General features: G+C 37.0%; 1 protein-coding gene across 2 annotated transcripts in view; it reads right to left on the bottom strand.

Moving 5' to 3' along the window:
- The window catches only part of LOC125252966 (splicing factor SWAP), a 119,384-nt gene that overhangs the window by 40,086 nt on the left and 53,240 nt on the right, over positions 1-26,058 (bottom strand). For both annotated transcript variants that reach the window (XM_048166685.1, XM_048166686.1), the window contains exons 11-13: positions 23,928-24,012; positions 23,374-23,610; positions 13,920-14,104 (exon numbers count right to left, since the gene is read on the bottom strand). In XM_048166685.1, coding sequence (XP_048022642.1) covers positions 13,920-14,104; positions 23,374-23,610; positions 23,928-24,012 — 507 coding nt within the window. The remainder of the gene's footprint in view (positions 1-13,919; positions 14,105-23,373; positions 23,611-23,927; positions 24,013-26,058) is intronic.

The raw sequence follows: 26,058 nt of genomic DNA on the forward strand, positions 1-26,058 counted from the left end.
AACTTTACAAGTCCGCTCGCTCTAACTGTATTCTAGATAAATGTGTGCTATTATTTGGCGCATATCCAAGTGTTTGTGTGGAGAGCGCACTTACTGCGTGACATGGAGGCGCCGGTGCGATCACTTGCATTTACCTTAAAATACTCCGTCATTTTTGGTCATACAGATAAGAATAATCCAACATTCAAAACTGTAAATGGTTTGCTTTTATTTGTGTGCGGTCACAATATAACAAAACGTTGTACTTTTGTAAAATAATGAAAAGAAACAGGATGCGCTTTCTGCCATCTCGGTCTCAAGTGAACTTGAGCGCGTCACAAAAACTAACCAGAACTTTGTATATACTTGCCTCGCAGACATGAGAATTATATCTATGGAAAGCTGGAAATTGCTGGACTTTTTTTTTTCCAAATCTAAAACATATTCTAAGATTATGTAATATGTATGAAACTTCCATATAGGCACATCCACTACTGCAGAGATGATGAGTCAACATAGTTGACTTCATCTCTGCAGCCGAAAACACATAAACATTTATCAATAAATTATTCAAATATTCAGTCTTCAGTTTTTTCACACCACATTCATAACCATTATATTTGCCGGTGTGCTGCTGCAAGCTTTATGTGTACATTTGAGCGCTGATTAGGCTATGTATTGTATATAGGAAATTAAAGGCTCATTACATGGTTTATTAATATAAATGTGAGATTAATTGAGTAATTTCTTAAACCAGTGGTCTAAAACTAAATTCCTGGAGGGCCACAGCTCTGCACAGTTTTGCTCCAATCAAACACACCTGATCCAGTTAATCAAGGTCTTTAGGATTACTAGAAACTTCCAAGCAGGTGTGAACTGGAGCTGGTTGGAGCTAAACCGTGCAGATCTGTGACCCTCCGGGAATTTGAGGAGTTTGAGACCACTGGCTTAAATGAACGACTACTAGTTGACTAGAAAAATCTTTAGTCGAGGGCCCTAATATATATAAAACTTGTAGAAATGGATCATAGTCTGTGAAAAAGGGTCCATGGGTGAACCACTAAGCCACGGTCCAACAGCAATCATAGCTATTTAAACTAGATTTCCAATGAATCCAACTGGCCTTATGGCAACTGCCCACTTTAGAAGAAAACCAGACAGCCGTGATAAAGGTTTAGTCGGTTCTAGTCAGAATAGTGGTCTTTTTAACTGTACTCTGTCTGAGCCCATCAATCAATGCAAATCTAAAGTATGGTTATGGGTGTTAAGTGGGGGATTACACTGCGGAGCAAACTATTTGTTTAAAGGAAAAGAGCACAGAGGCGTGAGGTTGCACACGGAGACTACATAGAGCAACTAGAGGATAAGCTGTCCTGATATCCCTCTCATAGTGACAGACAGATCCATAAGCACAAATCCTGCTCAATTGGCTGCTTTGTTTTGCCAGTAAACATGCCAATGTCTGACACTGGAACAGTGGTCAGAGGACACTTACTCCAAACCATATGTTGGCAGGCCGGCATTCCTGAAGCTGTACTGCTATTGGCAGAACATCCAATGGCAATGAAGCATAGAAAAGCATTGCACTGGTTTAGCAGTTTTTCCAAAGTGCTAATTTGGAGTATTTTGTTTTTGTCTAGGGGGAAAAACCCAAATGGATTGTTTTTTGAACTACACTACACAGAAACTGTTGCAATAGGATTACAAAAATAATGGCAGAACATCCAATGGTTCTGTTCATTTGGGGCTCACATTTGTCTGCTTTGGGGTCATAAATGACCAAATAGCATGCAAATAGTATGCAGTTATATTTTTATTTCATCATTTTTTTTCATTAATATTTAGTATTAAATAGTAATATGAGGGCATATCATAATACTAAAAATATTTTACTTTTTTTTTTTTTTTTTTTTAAAGTTAGCAAGTTTTGTACCATTCAGATGGAATAGTATAATAATATAATAAATAAAGAGAGAGAGAACTAACAAAAGAACTAACAAAAAATCTGTTTGGTTTTGATTATCATCTCTATCGCGGTCACGCTCACGTGACATTGCAGTTCGTCATCATGAAAGTTAATTATTTGCAGTTATTTTAATTATGAATTTTAAAGAATTAGTCCACTGTCAAATTAAAGTTTCCTGATAATTTACTCACCCCCATGTCCTCCAAGATGTCCATGTTCTTCTTTCTTCAGTTGAAAAGAAATTAAGGTTTTTGATGAAAACATTCCAGGATTATTCTCCTTATAGTGGACTCCTTAATCGATTTCTAGGGCACGTTTATAAAAGCTACTTAAACGGTCATAATTGAACTAAGGCCTAATCCTGGCTTAATCTAAGCCCTGTCTCTGAAACCAGGCCTTAATAAATTGTAATGAAGTTAATAAAATAAAATAACTAAAAAATAATTAATGTATATGACATTCAATTTTCAAAACCCTCAGGCTACACATACTCACAGAAATGCATGAAAAACCCTTTTCTTGTTGCATAGAAGGTACATTTCTGTAATACTGCAAATAGCAGCTGAGCAAAGCAGACAGCGACAAAGGCGCTCTTCTTTATCTAGTGTTTTTTCAAGCCCTCTTCCGAGACTTGCCATGTTCTTTCTACAATGCCTCCTGAAGATGCAAGCTGACTCACAGGTTCTGTCTTTAGTCCCATTTTAGATCTTGAACACAGTATTGCTTAAGTTAATATCATAATTCTTTCATGAAGGCAGTGCTTGAAGGCGGCCTCCCGACTCAACATGGGTCTCAAACTCTAGTTGCCTGTTACAAAAAAAACATGTTTAGTAGACTAACGACACTTGAGATTTATTCCTTGAGAAATCCCTTTTTTCCCTTGCATATCAGCCACTACATGGAATTCACTATATAGCAAATTGTAAACAAGCAAACAAGCGAGAGATTGCGGACACAGCAACTGTCAACGCACAAACAAATCCAAACTTTTTTGACAGTTTCAAGCATCTAGGCTTGTCGTCACCTAGCCTAGCATTGTTTATTTTTAGTTTTTTATGCCTATGGGGAAAAATTTATATACTAAGCTACAGTATACAGCACAACATTTAAAGCCAAAGCAATTTGTTGGCTGAATTTAAGGACAAATATTAACAGATCCCCGTTTTTACATAATACATAAACCACCATTTTATTTTATTTCTCATCATGTTTGTCTAGACAACATTCCATGTCTGAATTCTGTGGTTAAAAAATAGCATTTTGGATAGAGACTAACCCAAAAAGAAAAAAAGAAAAAAGATTTCTGAATACTGAATACTAGTTCCCATTTTCGAAAAGTGGTCTGTCATTTTCATTCAGCTGTACAGAAGCTAAAACATTATCTATCACTTCACTCAAGCAGATGTAAACAACACAGCAGACTATTTGACAAAACCGATGCCATCAGGAGAAAACGGTTTCAAATCACAGCGTGTCTGTAGCCTTGAACAAAATAACACAATGATCATGAACAAACATGAATATTGACTTTCATCACAACATTATGGTGGTCACAGCAAAAAAAAAAAGATGCATGCTGAGCTTGAGGCGCTCACGCACGAAAATGCATGTTTGAATGTCCTGATCTTATTTCCTCTCACTCTCCCATCCCAATTCAAAAAAGACTTTGGCTGCTTTGTTCTCATATTTGCAGCTCTTAATTTTTGTAATCAATTGCAAAAAAAAAAAAAATAAAAATGCTGAAACTGGACAATTGTATCCCTGTATCAGCTTTTATTGATTCAGATACACATATTTTCACTAAATCCTGCCAAAGCTTTGGACAGACTCTGCATTAGCAGATGTTCTTTGTCCATTATTTAAGCTCAGCTAATTTATTTATTTTGAATTAATCAATTTTTGCTTCCATTGTGTATTATACTTACTTACTTTCTGATGTAGTGTATTAAATTGATTTTTAGTAAAAAAAAACAATATATTTTTAATTAAAGTAAAGGAGTAAAAATAAGAAAAGGTATAAAGTAAATAAAAATAAAAGTAGTAATTTATTTATTATTCCAATTAAAATAAAAATAATTAAAAAGTAATTAATAATAATTTTATTATTTATCTAGCTTATTCATTTTTAAATCAATATTATATTCCATTATGTATGATACTTAATTTTTATGATACTTAAAGGTGCCCTAGAATTAAAAATTGAATTTATATTGGCATAGTTAAATAACAAGAGTTCAGTACATGGAAAAGACATACAGTGAGTTTCAAACTCCATTGTTTCCTCCTTCTTATATAAATCTCAATTGTTTAAAAGACCTCCGATAAACAGGCGAATCTCAACATAACACCGACTGTTACGTAACAGTCGGGGTGTACGCCCCCAATAAATTGATAAATCTGGATGTGCTCTGCTGATTCAGACTATAAGCAAGCAAGGAAAACAGCGAAAAATGGCAGATGGAGCAATAATAACTGAATGATCAATAATAACATGATAGCATGATATTTTTAGTGATATTTGTGAATTGTCTTTCTACATGTTTCGTTAGCATGTTGCTAATGTACTGTTAAATGTGGTTAAATTTACCATCGTTTCTTACTGTATTCACGGAGACAAGAGCCGTCGCTATTTTCATTTTAAACACTTGCAGTCTGTATAATTCATAAACACAACTTCATTCTTTATAAATCTCTCCAACAGTGTGTAATGTTAGCCGTTAGCCACAGACCATAGCCTCAAACTCATTCAGAATCAAATGTAAACACCCAAATAAATACAATACTCACATAATCCGACGCATGCATTCAGTATGCATGACGAACACTTTGTAAAGATCCATTTTGAGGGTTATATTAGCGGTGTAAACTTTGTTTATGCTGTGATAGAGTCGAGAGCTCGGGAGGGGGCGGAGAGCGCAAGGATTTAAAGGGACCGCAACCTGAAATCGGCTCGTTTCTAATTATGCCCCAAAATAGGCAGTTAAAAAAATTAATTTAAAAAAATCTATGGGGTATTTTGAGCTGAAACTTCACAGACACATTCAGGGGACACCTTAGACTTATATTACATCTTTTAAAAAAAAGTTCTAGGGCACCTTTAATGTATTTATTCATTTTCAGTTTGAAATCCTGTCTCATAATATTCATAATGAGGGGAAAAGGCAAAAAAAAAAAAAAAAAAATTAATTAAATTAATAAATAAAAATAAAATAAAAATGGGAATAAATAGATAAAATAAAATATTAAAATACATGTAAATGCTGAATTTAAAAAATAAAATAAAAATAAAACAGAATGAGCCGAATATTTTTTTTTTTTTTTTTAAAGCAATAAAAAACATTGAGGCAATATGGAAGAGGTTGCTGATGGAAGCAGAGAGAGACTCTGCTAGACTTCGCTGCAGTGTGCCACCTGGCTGCACAGATGACTGTCCACATTTCCTGTTTCAAACTTGGCATTTTCTGAGAGAGACCTGCCGAACAGCATTTAGTGTGACGAAAGGTTGTAGCTAAACATCAAACAATTAGCAGGGTCTTATTTCCACTTTAAAGCGCTCCTGTCAGTCACAACAAATCTAACCTTCTAAGCCCTGTGACAGCAGTGCAGATCAAGGCTATTTTATTTTCTCTGTTTTCTGTGATCTTGTGGCACGACCACGTTTCCCTGCAAACAAGAGATGAACTACTACAAATACGAGCTCTGCCAGAAACACTCTACGCCATCTCCAGAAGAAACAGAAAACTCTCATTGAACAAACAGGGCTGCAGTCCGGCTGTAATCAAACAAACCGGCTATTGGTTCAACACGGCAAAAATTTATGTCCACAAAAGCCTCTGTACAGTTCTCTGTAAATGTAGCTATTTTCAGTTAGTAAAATAATCTATAGACATTGTAGCACGTCCTTGGTTTGGTAAAAGCTAGGAAACATGACCTGATGTATGCTGAATTGGCTAGATTTGATTTCTGTTGCCATAGCAATCAGTAAAGCGCCGAAGGCTGTGTATCTGGATGGTGAGAGCTGCAAACACAGAGGGAGCTCTGTGCATTCTGAATATGTCTCTCAGTTGTGTCGTTTTCTCATCTAAGAGATCTGCGGAAAGATCCAGAAATGAATTAGGGCCCTACAAAACTGGTTTATAATTTCCATAACATACTTACTTTCAAAATCGACAACTCGGTGAAATGCAACTAGTCAACTAATCAGTGACACAAAAAGCACTCAGAAATTTAATCAAGAAGTGGAAATGGGTTATTTTTGCTTTTTCCTGCGCAATGTTTTTCTTCCAGGTTAAAAAGCAAAGTCGAAGCAACGTCTGACGTAGAAGCGTGTCAAAGCATCTGGACTGGGAAATTGTCTGCTGGGGCTGGGGAGGCTCGATTCTACATCATCAACAATAACCAATAAAACACAGACCTACAACACACTCAATATACAGACATATGAATATTAGAATATGAGCACAGACGACCCCAGGTATCAGAATAATTCCTCATGTCATCGCGTTCATGATCAGACATACGGCTGTATCAGTGTCCTTATTTGCACATATATTTCATTTAAAGAAGATGTGATTAGATATATGCACATACATGTTGCTGTTTCAGGTTTAGAGCACTAGAGTATGTGAAATATGTTGATAAAAACCTGAAACACACTTACGCCAGTCCGTATATGACCTTTGATCCGCATTGCGAGAGTTGTTTATCTCATCGCAGCGTTCCACGCAGAAACCGCTCTCAATCGCAGTTCCGCATTTTGTTACATATTGCTTGAATTCTCTGCTATAATGCAATCTCATGCGTAATACAGTGCAGTGACTGGGTTAAAAGAGTTTGTTCTCATGAATAAATGCAGAGAAGTGCTCAGAACTGGATGACGTAGAATCGTGCCTCCCCAGCCCCAGCATCCAATCACACACTCCGGATGCGTGCTTCTATGTCAGATTCCGTGACGTAGCTCAGAAAAACGCAAAAAACAAAAAACAAAACAAATTCCACTTTCCGTCACATTATTAAATTCATGAGTGCTTTTAGTGTTTTTAGTGATGTGCATGTTCAAATCTCAAAAAATGTGTTTTGGGGTTTCATGACCCTTTAAGGAAGATGTTCCAGTTCACGTTTCATAAGGATTGTTCATGTCCTTGTGTCCAAAAAACAGCTGGACAGAGTACATCACAGTGAAACAGAATGCAGTTAAAAGCATTATTTAAAAAAAAGGGTTTTAGATTTGTACATTTGTAAAATATGTTTAAAATATCAAATGCATTTTTAATGTTTTTAAATGAATTTAATATAATAATTTAAATTTTAATACATTTAATTAATTAAAAATTAAATAAAAAATAAATAGTTGTTGGAGCTAAATATTATTTTAATGGCAGTCCAATTGAATATAAATATTTTTCCAAACAAAGCTTAAAGGTGCTAAAGAAGATGTTTTGTTTCATACATTTTTGCAATATTACTTGAAACTGTCTTTACTAACTGATAAAAGACTATTTATTAGGTGCACTGAAAGGAATAATATTAATATACATCATCTGTGCACGAGGTAGGGCCTTAAAAAGCATCAGCCAATCGTTTACGCGATCATCGCGTAAACGATTGGCCCTCTGGCATGTCAATCACTGCCATGACGTTCCTTGTGCGAGACGTGCGCGGCTGCGCGCTCCAGTAACTTTCCACACTCCACAGGCGCCGCATGCAATGTTTTTGTCAGGAGACAGGAGTAACAACTGCAGATTATGAGTTACCTGCGGTGAGTCCGACATAATGAATCCACTAACACGAGAGTGAATGCCGGTGGTAAATACTCATGTTCCAATACTCGTGCACGAGTTTTGGGAGGCGTTCCCTCGAAATGAGCTGTGAAGGAGGGGGGTTGTTCTTACGCATGCGCTCATTTCAAAAACTCACTAACAGTCTTTGGTTTCTCAGTCGACGAAAAGATCCTCTTTAGCACCTTTAATTTAAAACAAGTATTTTTAATTTTCAACCCAGTGTGCCCAGAATTTTCTGTTTCAGCCAAGAAGCTTCACTTCAGTGCATCACTACTTCTTAAAAAAAAAAAAAAAAAAAAAAAGCTAAAAGGAAGCAAAGATCAATGCTGGCAATAGGCTCCATCAGAGTTCACAGCTGGTATTAAGCTTAAATCATTACCACTACTGAGACACCAAAAAAAAGATGGAAAGAGATAATGGTGAGGTGATGCTGAGGATGACAGAGCAGTCATGAGCGATGACCAGTCGCACCTATTTGCATTGAAGATGCAGCAAAAATCTTTGTAGGAATAAAGTGGGTTCAACAGAGTCCAGTCAGCAGATAAAGGCAGAACGCATCCATATTTACAGGCAGGCAAATAAGCCTGCATAAACATAAATCAGGCCTTTAGGACAATATCAATACAATAATAAACACATTACGACTCTTGGACCTCAAGAATTTAGACAGGAACAACATTACACTCTGTTCGAACCGAGAACGATGAAAAGTTTCCCAGAAACATGCATGCAAGCAAACTGTGGCACAATCACAGCCAATCAGAAGATATTTGATGTTTAATGTACAGTTGTGAGGAGCAGGAGTTTAGCCCAATGAGATTTTGAAGTGGGTGGGGCTACCAGTAAAAAAAGCGATCAACTCAGGATTGGTTCATACTTTTTTTTAAAAAGCTGATTTTCTAGACTAAATGTTCAAACAGCAAAAAAAAAAAAAAAAAAATATTCAGACGGATACGTAATGAGAATTAATTATTTTTTTTTTTTTTTACAAAATATAAAACATTTCATGTGTTATTTTCTTGTTTAGACTGCAAAAAAACAAAATAGAATCAGACAGATTTAGGACAAAGATTCAGACAAAAAATGTGGACACAGCTAGTTAAGAAAAAAAAACGTATTTAGATGCGAGAGAAAGTTTTTAGCACGTCACTTTCTTGCATCGTGCCTGAGTAGCCAGACTGTCTTTGTTTCTTTCCTGAGGGTGAATGTCAGAACTGCCGTAAGCTATTCGAAGGTGCATCTAAAATCAGGCATCAGGCAAAGTAATAAGTTGGAAACTAAATAAGGCGTCTCACTCAAGTAATTGGGTGTCCAAGAATAAGAAGAAGGGACATTCATAATGGATTAGATGGCTGGGAACGTACGAGCAGTGTTGTGTATATGTGAGCGAGAAACTCAGGTAAAAGCCCAGAGGAAGCAGTCCTGCATCCACCAGCTGCTTCTTCTGATTTCGCGCTTCATTGGCCTCATTAATGTGGAGCTGAACCGCACGCCTGTGGAGACAACCGGTGAGATTAGTCTTTCCCGCACTCCTACTCCTACTCTCTCACTTTTCCTAACGGCGCCTCTCACACATCTGCCTTTCTCGATCTCTCTCCGTGGACACAATGGTGCAAACTTTCTGGAGGAGAAACTGTGTTTGCAGCCCGCAGAGAAGATCAGGGGAAATATGAGCTGCACACATGCAGCGTTGGCCATTATAGCAAGAGTTGGAGAAAGATCATGGTTACGAACTCAAAAACACCTACTGAGAAACCACTCTAAAAAGACACCATACATAATATTAAGCCATAGAGAAACACAGCCACAGTGTAAAATCACAACTATCCGTGTCCTTAAAGGAATAACCCAAAAATTAAAATGTCTTCATTATGTCTCTATCGAGAAATGGAAAATGATATTCAGGAATCAGGGCTGACACAAGATAAACATACAAACTCAAAAGTACAAAAGACGTTTTTCCTAGGAGACACCAGCTTTGTCTGCACAAATAATTAGGAACTCCTCCTTTCGCAAGTCCATGAAAATACAACAGGGATAGATATAATTAACAACTTATATATATACAGTACAGTCCAAAAGTTTGGAACCACTAAGATTTTTAATGTTTTTAAAAGAAGGCTACATTTATTTAATTAAAAGTACAGTAAAAACAGTAATATTGTGAAATATTATTACAATTTAAAATAACTGTTTTCTATTTGAATATATTTCACAAAGTAATTTATTCCTGTGATGGCAAAGCTGAATTTTCAGCATCATTACTCCAGTCTTCAGTGTCACATGATCCTTCAGAAATCATTCTAATATGCTGATCTGCTGCTCAAGAAACATTTAATGTGTACAATTGTACAAAATATTTGTGTACAATATTTTTTTTCAGGATTATTTGATGAATAGAAAGTTCAAAAGAACAGTGTTTATCTGAAATCTAATCTTTTGTAACATTATAAATGTCTTTACTGCCACTTTTGATTGATTTAATGCATCCTTGCTGAATAAAAGTATTCATTTCTTTAATTTCTTTTCAAAAAAATAAAAATAAAAATTCTTACTGACCCCAAACTTTTGAACGGTAGTGTATAATGCTACAGAAGCTTTGTATTTCAGATAAATGCTGTTCTTTTGAACTTTCTATTCATCAAGGAATCCTGAAAAAAAAAGTACACAACTGTTTTCAACATTGAAAATAATCATAAATGTTTATTGAGCAGCAAATCAGCATATTAGAATGATTTCTGAAGGATCATGTGACACTGAAGACTGGAGTAACGATGCTGAAAATTCAGCTTTGCACCACAGGAATAAATTACTTTGTCAAATATATTTAAATAGTACACAGTTATTTTAAATTGTAATAATATTTCACAATATTACTGTTTTTTACTGTATTTTTAATTAAATAAATGTAGCCTTGGTGAGCAGACGAAACTTCTTTTAAAAACATTAAAAATCTTAGTGGTTCCAAACTTTTGGACTGTACTGTATATATATATATATATATATATATATATATATATATATATATACACGTTCTAATTTCATCTCATTTGGTCTGTCAGCACGTAAAGTCACATTTGACCCCCAGAGAATGGGGAAAAACAGCTTGTCAGGAATCATTTTACAGTAATGAGCATTTTCTCAAGACTTTTGACGGATCAATAAACTATGTTGCTTTTCTTTACGGGGGACTTCACTAAACAAACCGCGAGGAAACCAGAACAGCGTTATCGAGCAGGAGTCCTGACATGATGCTGACCAATGAAATAAAAACACTAAAATCTTCAACCGTGACGGTATGGTGGATGATTCTGAAGTGCAGAGCAAAAACACAATTTTTTGTCAGGGCAAGCATGTCAAGCAATGCAATGAAAGCGAAAACGAAGAGTGGGCGGCTCTTTTCAAGCGTAAGCACTCCAGTTAGCAAGAAAGTTGTTCTTTGCGGTTAAATTGCACTTGTTTAAAAGCCAAAAGTAAATGGCAACATGGCGGATGTAATATGTATTATACATTAGGGATGTGTGAGACTATTCTACTAGTCAACTAAAAGATAATGCTGCTGCTAGTCAACATTGGAAATACTAGTCATTTAAATATTTTATTATATTAATATATTTCTGAATTTTTTTTTTTTTTTTTTTTTTTTTACAAAATTATAAATTACTGGCTAAAGCTTTGTGTAGGCAATATATGAAACTGGCATATAACATAGTATAACAAGCATATAACTGCTTATTTGCTTGTTATACTACCAGTTATGAGGGAAAATACCAGTATGAAATTGTATACCATTTTAAAAGGAAGACATGAATGAAACTTACTTAACACTAACAGTCAATATCCTAACAAATAGAACACCCTTAAAGGGTTAGCTCACACAAAAATAAAAATTCAGTTTCATTTACTCACCCTCATGTCGTTCTAAACCTGTAAGACTTTATTTCATCTTCGGAACACAAATGAAGATATTTTTAATGAAATCTGAGAGATTTCTGTCCCTCCATTGATAGTGATGTGCACAAATAGTCGAATATTCGTTCTGTAATTAATATTCGAAAAATAAAAATACTATTCGAATTTTACTATGTTGCTTTGCTGGCCGTAAATGCAGTGAATCTATGATAAATCCTAAGCACTAAAACTCGCAGTTATAACTAAATGCACCGGGTGGCGCTGTGGAGCGTGTTTAACAAGTTTATTTTATTTGATCGTCACATAATGTTGTCATCTGCCTCTCAAAGTTTGGAATTACTTAGATGAAAATGATCTTACAAAATGGAATTACTTTTGATCAAATTAATTAATGAAACCGAGTTATCATAATATCAACACCATAATGAGAAAGCACATGAAATCTAAATACCCGTCGAATGATGAAAGACAGCTGTCCATCACTGCATTCACGACAGGTAAGCGCAGCTGTAAGTTATCCCCGAGTGAGCCAAGATGATAACTTATCTGATAGCAAAATGATTTTGAGACATATGCTTCCTTTAAGTTTCGTCGAGGAAGATATATTTACGAACACAAAACAAAGTGCTACTGTTAGAGACTTAGCTTAGCATACAGTTATGTATTATTATCTTTGTGTCTCTGCAACGTCTGTCAGCGCAGCTCGTTTTCTCAACCGAGCATGTATATATTATTCTTTTTCTCAACATGAACATGTGAAACAATATAAACACGATAACCATATACTGACTCGAGTGTATTATGTACATTTTGTACAATAACTGGCGCTGTCTGCTTTATTAGTATTTTTCCCGCTCGCGCTGCTTGAGATTAAATGCTTTTGTTAAAATTTTCTGTTTACACATATTGTTTAATGCTTTGAACTAAAAGAAAACCTTAAGATATAATGTAAGCTTGTTGTGTATATTGCCTAATCGTAAGCTTGTTCAGAAATGGTTACAAAATCTTGATGAAGATTGATGACGTCCTTCGCGTTTAACCTCATTTAAATAAACGAATATTCGAATATTCGTTTTTTTTACGGGCCCAAATATTCGAATACAATATTTTGGAAAAATGCCCATCCCTATCCACTGACAGACCGCACAACTACCATTTTGAAATGTCAGAAAGTTCATAAAGAGATTGTAAAACTAATCCATATGATTTCAACGGTTTAGTCCAAGTTTAGGTTTAATTTCTGCAGACTTGATTGCTTAATTATATGATGAACAGATTTAATTTAGGCTTATTTTCACATATAAATATTAATCAAGCACACACATCAAATATGGTAAATGGAAGCTCAAGCATCGCTTGCTTGATGAATGAACCAATGTGGTTCATTCTCGTGTGTTACGCAGCACATTTGAGCTTCCACAAGAACCAATGAGGTTTGTTCTCACACTTCAAACAAGAACGGTTGAACTTCTGTTTATGTTCGCTGATCAATGTTTATATGTGAATAAAAGCCTAAATTCCATCTGTTCATCATATAAAGCAATCCAGGCTCTTGAGAAACGTTGGACTAAACGGCTCAATTCATATAGATTAGTTTTACGATCTCTTTATGAACTTTTTGAAGCGAGAGTTGTGTGGACTGCCAATGAAGGCACACAAATCTCTCAGATATCATTTAAAATATTTTCATTTGTAAGTCTTACAGGTTTCGAATAACATGAGGATAATTAACTGATGACAAATTTATTCATTTTTGGGTGAACTAACCCTTTTAAATAACGTATAGATGTTTTTAAACAAGAGAGCTGCGTTCAAAGAAGCAGTGGCTGTGGTAACAAACAACAATATCTTGATTTGCGGACTTATTTTGGATAACTTTTATTTGAGGAATTCTGTTTATGATATTGAGTTTGTACTTTATTGGTCCTCCATTGCTTGTTGATTCACTTGATTTTAATAAATATGCCTATACTGGCTAGCAGTGATTAAAGATAAAAAAGACAATTATTTTTCAGGGGCATTCAGTATGGGATTTGACTGTTTAATTCATAGATTAGTCAGTCTATTTTAAAAGGATCGCTTATACAGACTGTGTGTTCTGGGGGTTTGTTAGACTAGTTGGTTAAAAAAAATCTGTTTAAATGTTAATGAAATCAGTCATGCCGCAAATCCCAACTACACATCTAATTCAGTGCATATTGCAGTGTAGTGCAGGCAGTCTAGGTATATGTAGATGGTGAATTCTGGGAAGCACACACACACACACACACAAACAAACAAACCTCAGATGCAGCAGCGGTTTCCTCTGTACGCTTGGCCTCAGCCTCCGGCCCTCGCAGATTTTGCAGGAATAGGGCGGCTTTCCTCTTGCGCTCAGCCTGAAGCTGCCTCTCTTTAGACTCTTTGGAGGCCTGGGCCAGTTTCTCTCTCGCTGCTGCTGCTAACCGGTCCTCCAGCTTCTGTTTGGCTGGGAAAGAAAAGGGAAGAGAGGTCAGACACACACACATATTTGTCTTGATACACACCATATGCTCTAAAAACTAAAAGCATGGGCAAGTGAGTATGCGTGCAGAGGCACAGTGAGTTTTTGCTATTAAGCAAATGCAAAATATTTCCAGATAAGATCACTCGTGACTTTCCTGTTTTTTGTAAGCCAGCACGCCTCATAAAAACTGCATAGAGCGTAAAAAGCTACAAGATAACTATGCGTCGCATTTTAATGTTTCGCATCTACCACAATAAAACTATCCCTACTGACATTCACTCTCTGGTTAGGTGTTAAAGGCTGCCTGGCTAGGGATTGTATAATAGCGTCTCAATTTAGCTAGTTTGAGTAGGCAGTGTACTCATGTATAATTTTTCAGGTTTTGTTCATGGGAACAGAGATAACAAAAGAAAAAGGGGGGAAAAAACAAGTCATTATATTATACAAGAACAAGAAGAGGGCCCTGTCAGCATCCGCACTAAAAATAGGCCCCCTGCCACGAACAATCACATACAACTCCGGAACAAACACAACTGGAGAGAGAGCAGAGGCTTCTCCTTCATTATGTCTTTGCGAGGAAATAATATTAAGTGTTACAGTGAGAAAAATTGACAGAGTTGGGTAGGACACTTGTGTGAGATGTCCCTTAATCAGTGAAGTCAATTCCAACAAATGTTACAGTAATCACAAGTTATTCACACAGCCCTGAAACAGAAACAATACTGTAGCCTTGATGTCCTGTTATGATTTAACGTAATCTTCTACTAGTGCACGGCACTGTGCCCTCGCCTTAAGGGGAGGGAGCTTAGAGACAAACCGCAATTAAATGAAGAGCAGACGCTCCTAAACAATTTCAGATGTGTTCTGGAAAGTAAATGAAAGTACTGTACATATAGTTTTTAAATGAGAACCAGAAAAGAACAATTAATGAACGAATCATTTAAATGATTTCGTGAGCTGAACCATCCAACACACTTCTGTCTTACAAAACCAGGAAAGTCATGAGTGATCTGATCTAAGTAATATTTTGCATTTGCTTACTGGCAAAAAATAGATCTCAAAAAATTCTATAATATAAAATATATTTATAATAAATAATATAATACATATACTATATTATATTTATACTATATTATATATATATATATATATATATTTTAGGGCTGTCAAAATAACGCAGATTAATCCATTCCGTATTGACCTTTGAACCTGGAGTCGTTCTCGTGCGCGCGAGCTCTTTCAAAGTAAGCACAGTCTTTGCACTCTCTCTACCTCACACATAACAATCTAAATCAACTGACACAATGCTAAAAGTTCATAAGACCGAATCCATGTTTCACGAGGCGCATTCGGAGAATGTTTTTCCTGAATAACCGCTGGGTGTGAATAGTGCTCAAAAGAACGTCACCTCATCTTCTCTGACAGGCGCCCTGCACGTGCAGCTGACATAAACCACACTTTCAGTAAACAAAAAGAAAATCCTATCCAGTGGTGAAGTGTTTTCTGTGTTGACAAATCTTTTGCGATGTCCTAATAACAGTCGCGATTCGCACGCAACGCGTCAACGTCCGCTAATGTCCGATTCGCAACCTAATGACTCATTTGAACAGATTCATTTTAATGAATCATGACAACAACTGATCTGTTCACACGGTCTATAATGAATCATTTACTCGAACAACTCTAGAATTTAACAAGAGTGGTTAGTAAAATTAACCTTAATAATCCACAGTATTTTCAGGTTATTTAAATGACAATGTGTAGTAAATTAGGCCTACCTATAAAATCAGTTAGTTTAGACTGGAGTGAGGTGAAACCAGAACAAAGCAAGTTGTTGTTAGCTAGGTGCATTAAATTGTATATGGTAGAAAATTATATTATTAGTTAATATAACTTCTGAATGCTACTTTTTAATACTTTTCAGGTTTAGCAAAAAAGCAAGAATGAATTACAGTGAGAGTGACGAGTACTTTATTGTCAGCATCGGGCTCGCAGATTACGTGGGTAGGGCACTTTTTACTGTTTGTGTGGATGACCATGTCTGTCACCACCGAAGACCATTTTTGACCCAGGAAAAACCCTGCATTGATTCATTTGAATTGAAATATTTAATACTTTCACAGCAAAAATTATGTATGCGATTAATTTAATCACAGAGTATGTAATTAATTAGATTAAAATTTTTAATCGATTGACAGCCCTAATATATATATATATATATATATATATATATATATATATAGAGAGAGAGAGAGAGAGAGAGAGAGAGAGAGATAGGGCTCAACATTAACACCCACAAAATTACTAAAACTAAAATTAAAAAAGAAAAAAGAAAAGCTAATACAAATTAATAGGATATTGATAAAATAAATCACTTTTTTTTTTCACTTAAAGGCACAATATGTAACATTTTGGGATTAAAATATCCAAAAAACACTAGAACCGTGTTATATATAGTATTGACTTGTGTACTTACATTATCCCAAATGTTTCCAAGAATGTTTAAATTTAGAGAAATAAACAATCTTAACCAGGACACGGACAGTGTCCGTGTGTCTCCTATCAATGACATCATACCCTTGTTACCCTTTCCAGTTTTATTTTGTAGAAGCCATGGAAACGAGACTCTTTAATATATTATGTGTTTGATTAGACAGGTGAGCAACTGTTTGGATACATTCAACAACAGAAATCTAATTCATTATTATATCGCTCAACACAGTAAGTCTTATTGTTTAAATCTCGTTGTATTGATTTACCGTGAGTACCATGTTTTACCATGCCTAATGTCGATCTAGCTTACTACAGTGTGCAACAAGTGTCTCATAGTAGCCGCCGAGCAAACACAGAGTAGCACTGTAACAACTTTCAACACAAATGTATCTAATATGACAAAACGGTGCTGTGTTACTCCACTTACTAATGACCGGAAGAAGCGTCTGTGGCATAATAAAAGCTCCACTGCTCTTGAGCTGTGTGTCGCGCCAAAGTCCCTTTCAAGGAAAGTCTGTTCACTCGGCGGCCATATTTCACTCGCGAGCACCCTTCTGAAACCTAAAATGATGAATGGGACACCCTACGGTCTCGTGGAGTTAACAGACACGCGCACGCGGCAGCCATTGTAAGTCCACAAGACCGAAAGTGCATAGAAGTGTGTCATTTGGGATTCAGCCCAAGACCAAGTCCTATCTATTTAAATAGGGGAATCCTGAAATCTCAAAAACTAAGCGCAAGTCTCTAAAGGTTTCTATGGGAACCGGAGCTTCTAACGGCAGCTGCAGTGACGCAATGACTTTATCAATCGGTGATTGGCTCTTTTACTTAGAAGGTGGGACGTATTCCGCCATACTGCTCGTTGCAGTTTCTCCCATTCATAACTAATAGGTGTGAATCGTCTTTCTATATCTATAGACTTTGGTTTCGCACACACTTGTCTCTAATTATCAATCGCTCCAGCGGCCTCGTTCAGCTCCAATGGCTTTCAGCCACACCCTGCTTCATAAATCTTAATTCCATTAGCTCATCCATTAATATGATTTCTGCCTGAGCCCTGTCGGACTCTTTTCCACCGGCTGTAGACGTGAAGACAACGCCTCCCAAGATTTCGCGAAATCAAGGCGTCATCAAGCAACACCTTTGCTCTGAATAAGTGACGAAAAACTACATATTAGGCCTTTAAGTAAATAATGATTGTTTTTCCTTCAGAGGTGATCTATTCCACAAGGTATCACGTAAATTTACCAAATTAAAAATTAGCCATTTTGGAACATTTACGTATTATGTATTAAAAGACCAGGTAAACTCCTCTGAAATGCATTGAAGATGCAAACAAATCTTCTCATGTTTCTATATATTACTGATCGTTGCTGTCTTTTCTAAGCGCCTGTGCTCATCCCTAGACAAAGGACTGCAATAACATTATACATGTGTGACAAGCCTTTTCAATGCAACCCACAGCACTTAACACCTGTGATTTAGTTGTGGCATTTCTCAAAGCAATGACTCTAGTAATTTTCTGCTTTTTCCCGCAAATTTCCCCTTCTCTTGCATAATTTCTCATCTACACACTTCAGAAGTCAAAGTGCAATTGAGGCTGCAAATAACATTGACAAAATCCAATAAGGATTTTGAAATTACAATTTGTAAAATAAACAGGTAAGCTCTGAGGAAAACACAAGCAGTGTAAATACTTGCCTCTTAGCTTTCACAACACACAACCGCAAGAGACAGCAGAGCTTCAACCCAATAAAACTCTCACTCATGATCACACAAACTCACTCCATTCAGTAAATACACTAAAGGTAATAGACGGACACATGAAAACAGACTGAGTGCCTGCTGAATTGTGCATCTGTGATTCTTTAACAGCTCATCAATACAGATTACGTTCCGCCGGATGGGTCGATAGTCATGCAATCTAAGCTAGTTTGCCACTGAGCGAGGCCTTCTTTGCTGCAGTGCCATTTATTTCACTCCCTCGTGAAGTAAACTTCCTTTTGGGCATCTGGTCTTATTACTGTAATTACCCCTGTGCATTACCGCTCAGTGCTTGGCTGAAACGTCTGCCGTATGCAGTCCAGTGTCATTGATAAGGTTTAAATAAATTATTTTTTAATGAGGAACAAGAAAACCAATGCAAAGCCTACATGTTATAATGAAATATGTATCTCTTGTTAAAGGAATAGTTGACATGAAAATGAAAATCTGTCATCATTTTCTCACCTTCATGTCATTCTAAACTCATATGATTTTGTCTTCCATGGAACATAAAATATTGAACATCCTCAGCCCTTTTCCACATAATAAAAGTAAATGAGGATTGGAGCTGTCGAGCTCAAACATGCTAAAAAAAAAAGGTATAATAACTAATTCATACAATATCTGATATCGTTACATATACTTATTCTTTCCCATAGCTGTACCAGGTAGGAACCCACCAGGTCAATGACATTTGATCATGTCACATTGATGTCAAATGTGTTTTACATCTAAAAGTTGAATGGATATGGATGGCAAAGGGCAAGATTTTCTATGAATTCTCACTTAAATTTGAGTCTCATCCAAAATTATATCATAATATCAAATCAGACGCTCAGTGCTTTTAAGTCATACTGGAGACGAATCTCTATTGACTTTCATTATATATTGAAAACAGTGGTCAAAAATTCTCCTTTTGTGTTACAAGGAAAGAAATAAAGTCATATGGGTTTGGAACGGCATGAGGGTGAGTAAATGATGCAGAGCTTTCATTTTTGGGTGAACTGTTCCTTTAAATGCACTATATCATGATATCTAAAATATGATATATACACTACCACCTAAAAGTCAATTTAAAAAAAAAATAATAATAAAAAAATAAAATAATATTTTTATTCAACAAGGACATATTTAAATGATTAATAGTGATAAGTAAAGACTTGGCTACAGAAAATTCAGATCTGCCAATAAATGACATTTTAAAAGAGTTATTTTAACTGTAAAAATATTACTGTTTTTATTGTATTTTTATCAAATAAATGAAACTTTGGCAGGCATGAGAGACTTGACTGAATACACGTGTATTCAGCCCCCCCCACCCAAAATAAAAATAAAAATGTGCAATCTCACATGCAAACCTGCATGTCTTATTTCCTGTGAAAACACTGTTGGTATCTTTGATTGGGAGGTGTCCTTCATGTTTTAACTGTGAAACACTCCCTCTTAATTAAGGAAGACAGTCACTGCCGCTGGTGAGCATGGTCCATATGGACAGATCTATTACATTACGGCCCTGGCCCTTGCAGGAGTAATTTAATGTGCTGCCAGTCATCGTGATGTGTCAGCGATCAGATCATCCCACTATTTAAAGTCTTTGAGGGTCAAAAGAACAAAGTAGTCCTAGAAGTGCAGCGAAATCCGGTAAATCTTGGCTTAATGTGATCATGATAAACTACTGTTTGTTTTGCAATGTTTCTTATCTTGTTACAGTAAAAGATGTCTAGCTTCTAAGCTTCTGGCCAGTGAGAAATTACATTTGGGCTGCAACAATCAGCATGAGTTATTTGCGTAATACTCTACAAACTGACTCATATCTTCTGTATGAACAATTTTTCTGAACATTACAAAAGAACTGCCTTGAAAACAGCAAACAATGAATTCTTTCAATTAGGACACACTTATTTAACTTAACTTATGAACTCTCCAGACAGAGATTCAAAGCTAAAATATGTTATAATGCCTGGCATTTAAAAAGATGGACAATAGTCCAGAAAAGATTCTGCCAAAAATGAACAATTCATTTAATGTTCTTCCAACCGCCTTTGACTTAATCATTTGAAAAACACTCTGGCCAATCTTTTCCATTCAATGAAAGGAGACTTTAAGCTCCATTAAAATGTAAATATTATCCTCCGTTCCTTCCTGCCTGCCTGCCTTTATTCCTTGTCTTTCTTGTCTTCATTCCTTCCCTCCTGCTCTGTTCTATATCATTTCCCTTTTCCTTTCCGTCCTTCCCTCATCCTGTCCTTAATTTCATCCCATCCTTAGTTCTTTGTTCTTTCTTCCTTCCTTGTTTCTTTTTACTTCTTTCCCACTTTTTTTATTCTTCATTTTTTCCTTCCTACATTTCCTTTTTCCTGTTGTTTGTTTCTTAACCCTTCTTCCTTCCAACATTCCTTCCCTCTTCCTGTTCTTCATTATTTCTTCCTTCCCAACTTCCTTGCCTTTTCCTGTTCTTCATTCTTTCTTTCCTCCAACCTTACTTCCATCTTCTAGTTCTTTGTTTCTTGATCCTTACCACCTTCTTCCTGTCCTTCATTTATCTATCCTTTCCATTCCTCCTGTCTTACCTTTCTTGCCTTTGTTCTTCCTTCCAACTTTCCTTCCCTCTTCCCATTTTACATTCTTCCTTCATACCTTACTTCCCTGTTCCTGACCTTTGTTTTTCCTTCCTCGCTTACTTCCGTTACCGACCTGTCCGTCCGTCCGTCCTTCCTTCCTTCCTTCCTTCCTTCCCTCCCTGTTCCCGACCTCTGTCCTTCCTTCCTTCCTTCCTTCCTTCCTTCCTTCCTTCCTCGCTTACTTCCCTGTTCCCGACCTGTCCTTCCTTCCTCGCTTACTTCCCTGTTCCTGACCTTTGTTTTTCCTTCCTCGCTTACCGCTTTCCTTCCGTTACCGACCTGTCCTTCCGTCCGTCCGTCCTTCCTTCCTTCCTTCCGTCCTTCCTTCCGTCCTTCCTTCCTTCCTTCTCTCCGTTTCCAACCTCTGTCCTTCCTTTCTTCCTCGCTTACTTCCCTGTTCCTGACCTGTCTCTTTCTTTCTTCCTTCCTTCCTTCCTTCTCTCCCTGTTTCCGACCTCTGTCCTTCCTTTCTTCCTCGCTTACTTCCCTGTTCCTGACCGGTCTTTCTTTCTTCCTTCCTTCCTTCCTTCCTTCCTTCCTTCCTTCCTTCCTTCCTTCCTTCCTTCCTTCCTTCCCTGTTCCCGACCTCTGTCCTTCCTTCCTTCCTCGCTTACTTCCCTGTTCCCGACCTGTCCTTCCTTCCTCGCTTACTTCCGTTCCTGACCTTTGTTTTTCCTTCCTCGCTTACTTCCGTTACCGACCTGTCCTTCCTTCCTTCCTTCCTTCCTTCTCTCCCTGTTCCCGACCTCTGTCCTTCCTTCCTTCCTCGCTTACTTCCCTGTTCCCGACCTCTGTCCTTCCTTCCTCGCTTACTTCCCTGTTCCTGACCTATGTCCTTCCTTCCTTCCTTCCTTCTAAATATTAGCTAATTTGTCATTTAAATCTATCATATGGCTTAACTTTAGAGATCGACCGATATGTCAATTTACCGATATTTTCCCCGATATTTAAGCATTTTACCATACTTGGATATCGTTTTTTTAATATTGGATTTACCAATAAACGCCACCATCATGTGGGTGTTTTGAGGATTGCGCACAGGATCACCATTAGAGCGCATCTGAGGGTAGACGAGACAACGGCGTGCACAGGTAAAGTAAACTTAGCTGCTTTGCTGTAATTAGTAAACTTTATTTAACATAACAGCCATTAATGCTCAATTTAGATGTGTTACATAAATGCCTGAAATGTAGCTAGTTTATGCAGCTTGTCTCTAAATAGAGACAAGCTCACAGAGTCACATAAGATAATCCGTCAAGATGTAACTTTGCGTGAATTAAATAATACAGCCATGAATGAGCACATGTTGGAAATAAAAGCACTGAATTTAATTCTCTCTCCATTGTTTATGCTCATCGTTAGTCTCGTGAAGTTGTCTGCATTTTGCTGTTCACTCAGCGAGTTGATGCTCTGGAAATGCTCCACTACGGCCACCGCATGTAACTTTTAACAAGATCCACTTGTTTAAAACACCGTAATTATATAAACTTTACGATATAACCATTGATTCGCTAATGAACATCCAAGTAAACACAACTCTATGGAAATTAATTATTTATTATCTCCACGAGTGATCACAGTTTGAGTATAGTTATGTGTAAATGCATAGATAAATAGCGCTTTGTCAGCAGATATTTCATAATCTAGAATGACAAAAACATTATTAATAATTCTGATATAACATACCAGTTGAGAAATGCAACAAAATACGATGGTTTGTTATATTCCAATATTCCAGAGAATATTATTCAGTTATTTAACATTATCCAGCGAATATATCATTTATTTTGCTTATTGTTGCTGCTGATGCTTTTTATAAATAAAATTATTTTTGTAATAAGATTAAAATTAACATGAAAGACTTCTAATTTTCAACACTTTTTTTTAAGATGACTGAAAGTTACTTTTGTGTGCTTTATTTATTTTACCTGTTTTTTTGTTGTTGTTTTTACCTCATCGAAGAGTTTATTTTTTAAACAAAAACAGTTTAGTAACAGTGCATTTTTTTTATTTTTTGCACTTTCAGACCCCTCTATTTATTGATGTATAAATAAGATTCGTTTTGTTTTCTATGCAAGGAGAGAGTGATTGTTATAAATAAAATGGTTTGTCCAGCTCAGTGGTGATGTAATCGTGTCAAAAACAGAAGTATAACAGTAAATAAATATCGGTTCTGCATATCGGTTATCGGGCACATAAACACACAAATTATCGGTTCTAAAAGAAAAAAATCAATCAATATCGGTCGATCACTCATATAGCATTTTTGCTCAAATATGCTCTTTAATAGTTTGGATCAACATGCGGGTAAGTAAATGCTGACAAAAAGTTCATTTTAGGTGAACTATTTCTTTAATGAAAATCTTGAAATACCTTGTTTGGCTTCTTGCTCTTCCTGGGACAGTACTGGTTTCTTCTCCTCAGTCAATGGAGGCTGAGGAGGCTCTTTGGCTGCCTCAACCAATCCTATGGCCAACTCTACTCCCTCTTGGACCTCCCCCTTCATCCCATCCTCATCCGAGTCGTCGTCCAGCCGTACACGATTCTTCTCCAGAGGCAAAAGGTCATTTTCTTTCGACTTTATGGCGAAGCAGATAGGCGCAAAAGAGGCTGGGAAGTGGGAGATAATAGATATGTTTTATTTGGTAACTCATTAACTGTCCTCAGCACAAATGTACTGCACAGTTACTGTCATTACAGTCAAAGACATGATCATTAAGCCCAATAGCTCATCTGAATTAACATCAGTGGAGACAGAGGGGTCTATTCACCATGCTAGGTGAAACACCCTGAGCACAACAAAATTAATTAAAACATAGCGAGACGTGACGGTGTTGCAACGTGGGTGCATGAGGACATTCTGAAATATCAATGTGGATGACAAGAATGTTCTGAGGTCAGGTGGTGGGGGCGCAGAGCTGCCTTACCTTTAAGGAGCTTGCCCTCATTTTCCTGCTTGCCTGAAGAGCAGTCTGCTGTGCTGTCACCCCCACTGTTGTAAAGCAAGGAACCCTGTGAGGAAAGGACGGCAGGAACAGAGAGTCAGGGAAGAGAGACAAAAAATGACTTTACTTGGCAGACACAGGTTAAGGATGAAAATCCTGAGCTCTCAGTTTTTAGACAAAGGTTCTCTTTCAAGAGCTTGACAGTATTTTAAAGGACTTTCTTTGTACCGAATATGTGGTTATTCTGAGCCAGTAATTCCTTAATATACCATTTCACAGGTGAAGATGGGGATGCCCAGGAGGAAACAGAAAGAGTTTAGGCTACAGGAAGAGTCTGAGGGAGAATCCATCTTATCCTATAAAGGGTATATGTGTAATATTTTGATGTTAAAGTCCTTTATATGCGCATTCTTTCTCTTTCTTCCTTCGTTCCATTTTTTCTTTCTTTCTTTCCTTTCTTTCTCTTTCCTTCCTTCCATTTTTTCTTTCTTTCCTTCCTTCCATTTTTTCCTTTCTTTCTCTTTCCTTCCTTCCATTTTTTTCTTTCTTTCCTTCCTTCCATTTTTTCCTTTCTTTCTCTTTCCTTCCTTCCATTTTTTCTTTCTTTCCTTCCTTCCATTTTTTCCTTCCTTCCTTCCATCCATTTTTTCCTTTCTTCCTTCTATTCATTTTCCCTTCCTTCCTTGAATAACATTTTTCCCTTCCTTCCTTCATTCAATTTATTTCCATTCCTTCCTTCCTTTCTTCCTTCCTCCCATCTTTCCCTCCCTCCCTCCCTTCCATCCGTCCATCCAATTTTTTGTTCCTTCCATCCACATTTTCCTTCCATCCATTTTTCCCTTCCTTCCTTCATTCAATTTTCCTTCCTTCCATCTTTCCCTTCCTTCCTTCTCTTTTTTTCCTTCCTTCCATCCTTCCATTTTTTCCTTCCTTCCATCTTTCCCTTCCTTCTTTCCTTCCTTCCATCTTTCCCTTCCTTCCTTCCCTTTTTTCCTTCCTTCCATCTTTCCCTTCCTTCCATCTTTCCCTTACTTCCATCTTTCCCTTACTTCCATCTTTCCCTTACTTCCATCCTTCCATCTTTCCATTCCTTCCTTCCACTTTCCCTTCCTTCCTTCCTTCCATCCTTCCCTCTTTTCCTTCCTTCCTTCCTTCCTTTCCTTCCTTCCTTCCTTCCATCTTTCCCTTCCTTCCATCCTTTCATCTTTCCCTTCCTTCCATTCCTTCCATCCTTCCCTTCCTTCCATTCCATCCTTCCATCTTTCCCTTCCTTCCATTCCTTCCTTCCATCCTTCCCTCCTTCCTTCCATCTTTCCCTTCCTTCCTTCCATCTTTCCCTTCCTTCCTTCCTTCCTTCCTTCCTTCCTTCCTTCCTTCCTTCCTTCCTTCCTTCCTTCCTTCCTTCCTTCCTTCCATCTTTCCCTTCCTTCCTTCCTACCTACCTTCCTTCCTTCCTTCCTTCCATCCTTCCTTCCTTCCTTCCTTCCTTCCTTCCTTCTTTCCCTTCCTTCCTTCCTTCCTTCCATTTTTTCCTTCTTTCCATCTTTCCCTTCCTTCCATTTTTTCCTTCCTTCCTTCCTTTCCTTCCCTTCCTTCCATTTTTTTCCATTCTATCCTTCCTTTCATTTTCCATTCCTTCATTTCATTTTCCTTTCTTCCTTCAATAACTGCTTTATGCCACCTTTAAACAACAAAGACACAAAAGACTGTTTCCCACTTGCTATATGGATTTTGGCCTGAGCTCTATTAGGATGAGATGCAGGGTCTGAGCATCACTCTGGGAACAACGCTGATGGGCGAGTATAATCTCAGGAACGTTCTGCAGCAGAGAAAAGCACGACAAGCTCCTTCACGGTCATATGGAGTGAGAGCAATGCAAGTCTGATGCTCTCATTTATCAACCATCTGCCAGCGGACTGCATGCTCAAATTGTCTAATTACACCTCAATACACATGAAAGTCTGGACTCCACACTGTGGTATGTTGAAAAACTTCACACTTTAATGAGGTACAGTGTTTCCACACTAATGAGATGTTGTTTTCCTTACGCTGACCCAAATCTTTGTGTTTTATTATTTTGTTTGAGTCAGCGCAAGAGTACAAATGAATATTC

Source organism: Megalobrama amblycephala, linkage group LG18 (assembly GCF_018812025.1).
Source record: "Megalobrama amblycephala isolate DHTTF-2021 linkage group LG18, ASM1881202v1, whole genome shotgun sequence".
NCBI classification, from domain to species: Eukaryota; Metazoa; Chordata; class Actinopteri; order Cypriniformes; family Xenocyprididae; genus Megalobrama; species Megalobrama amblycephala.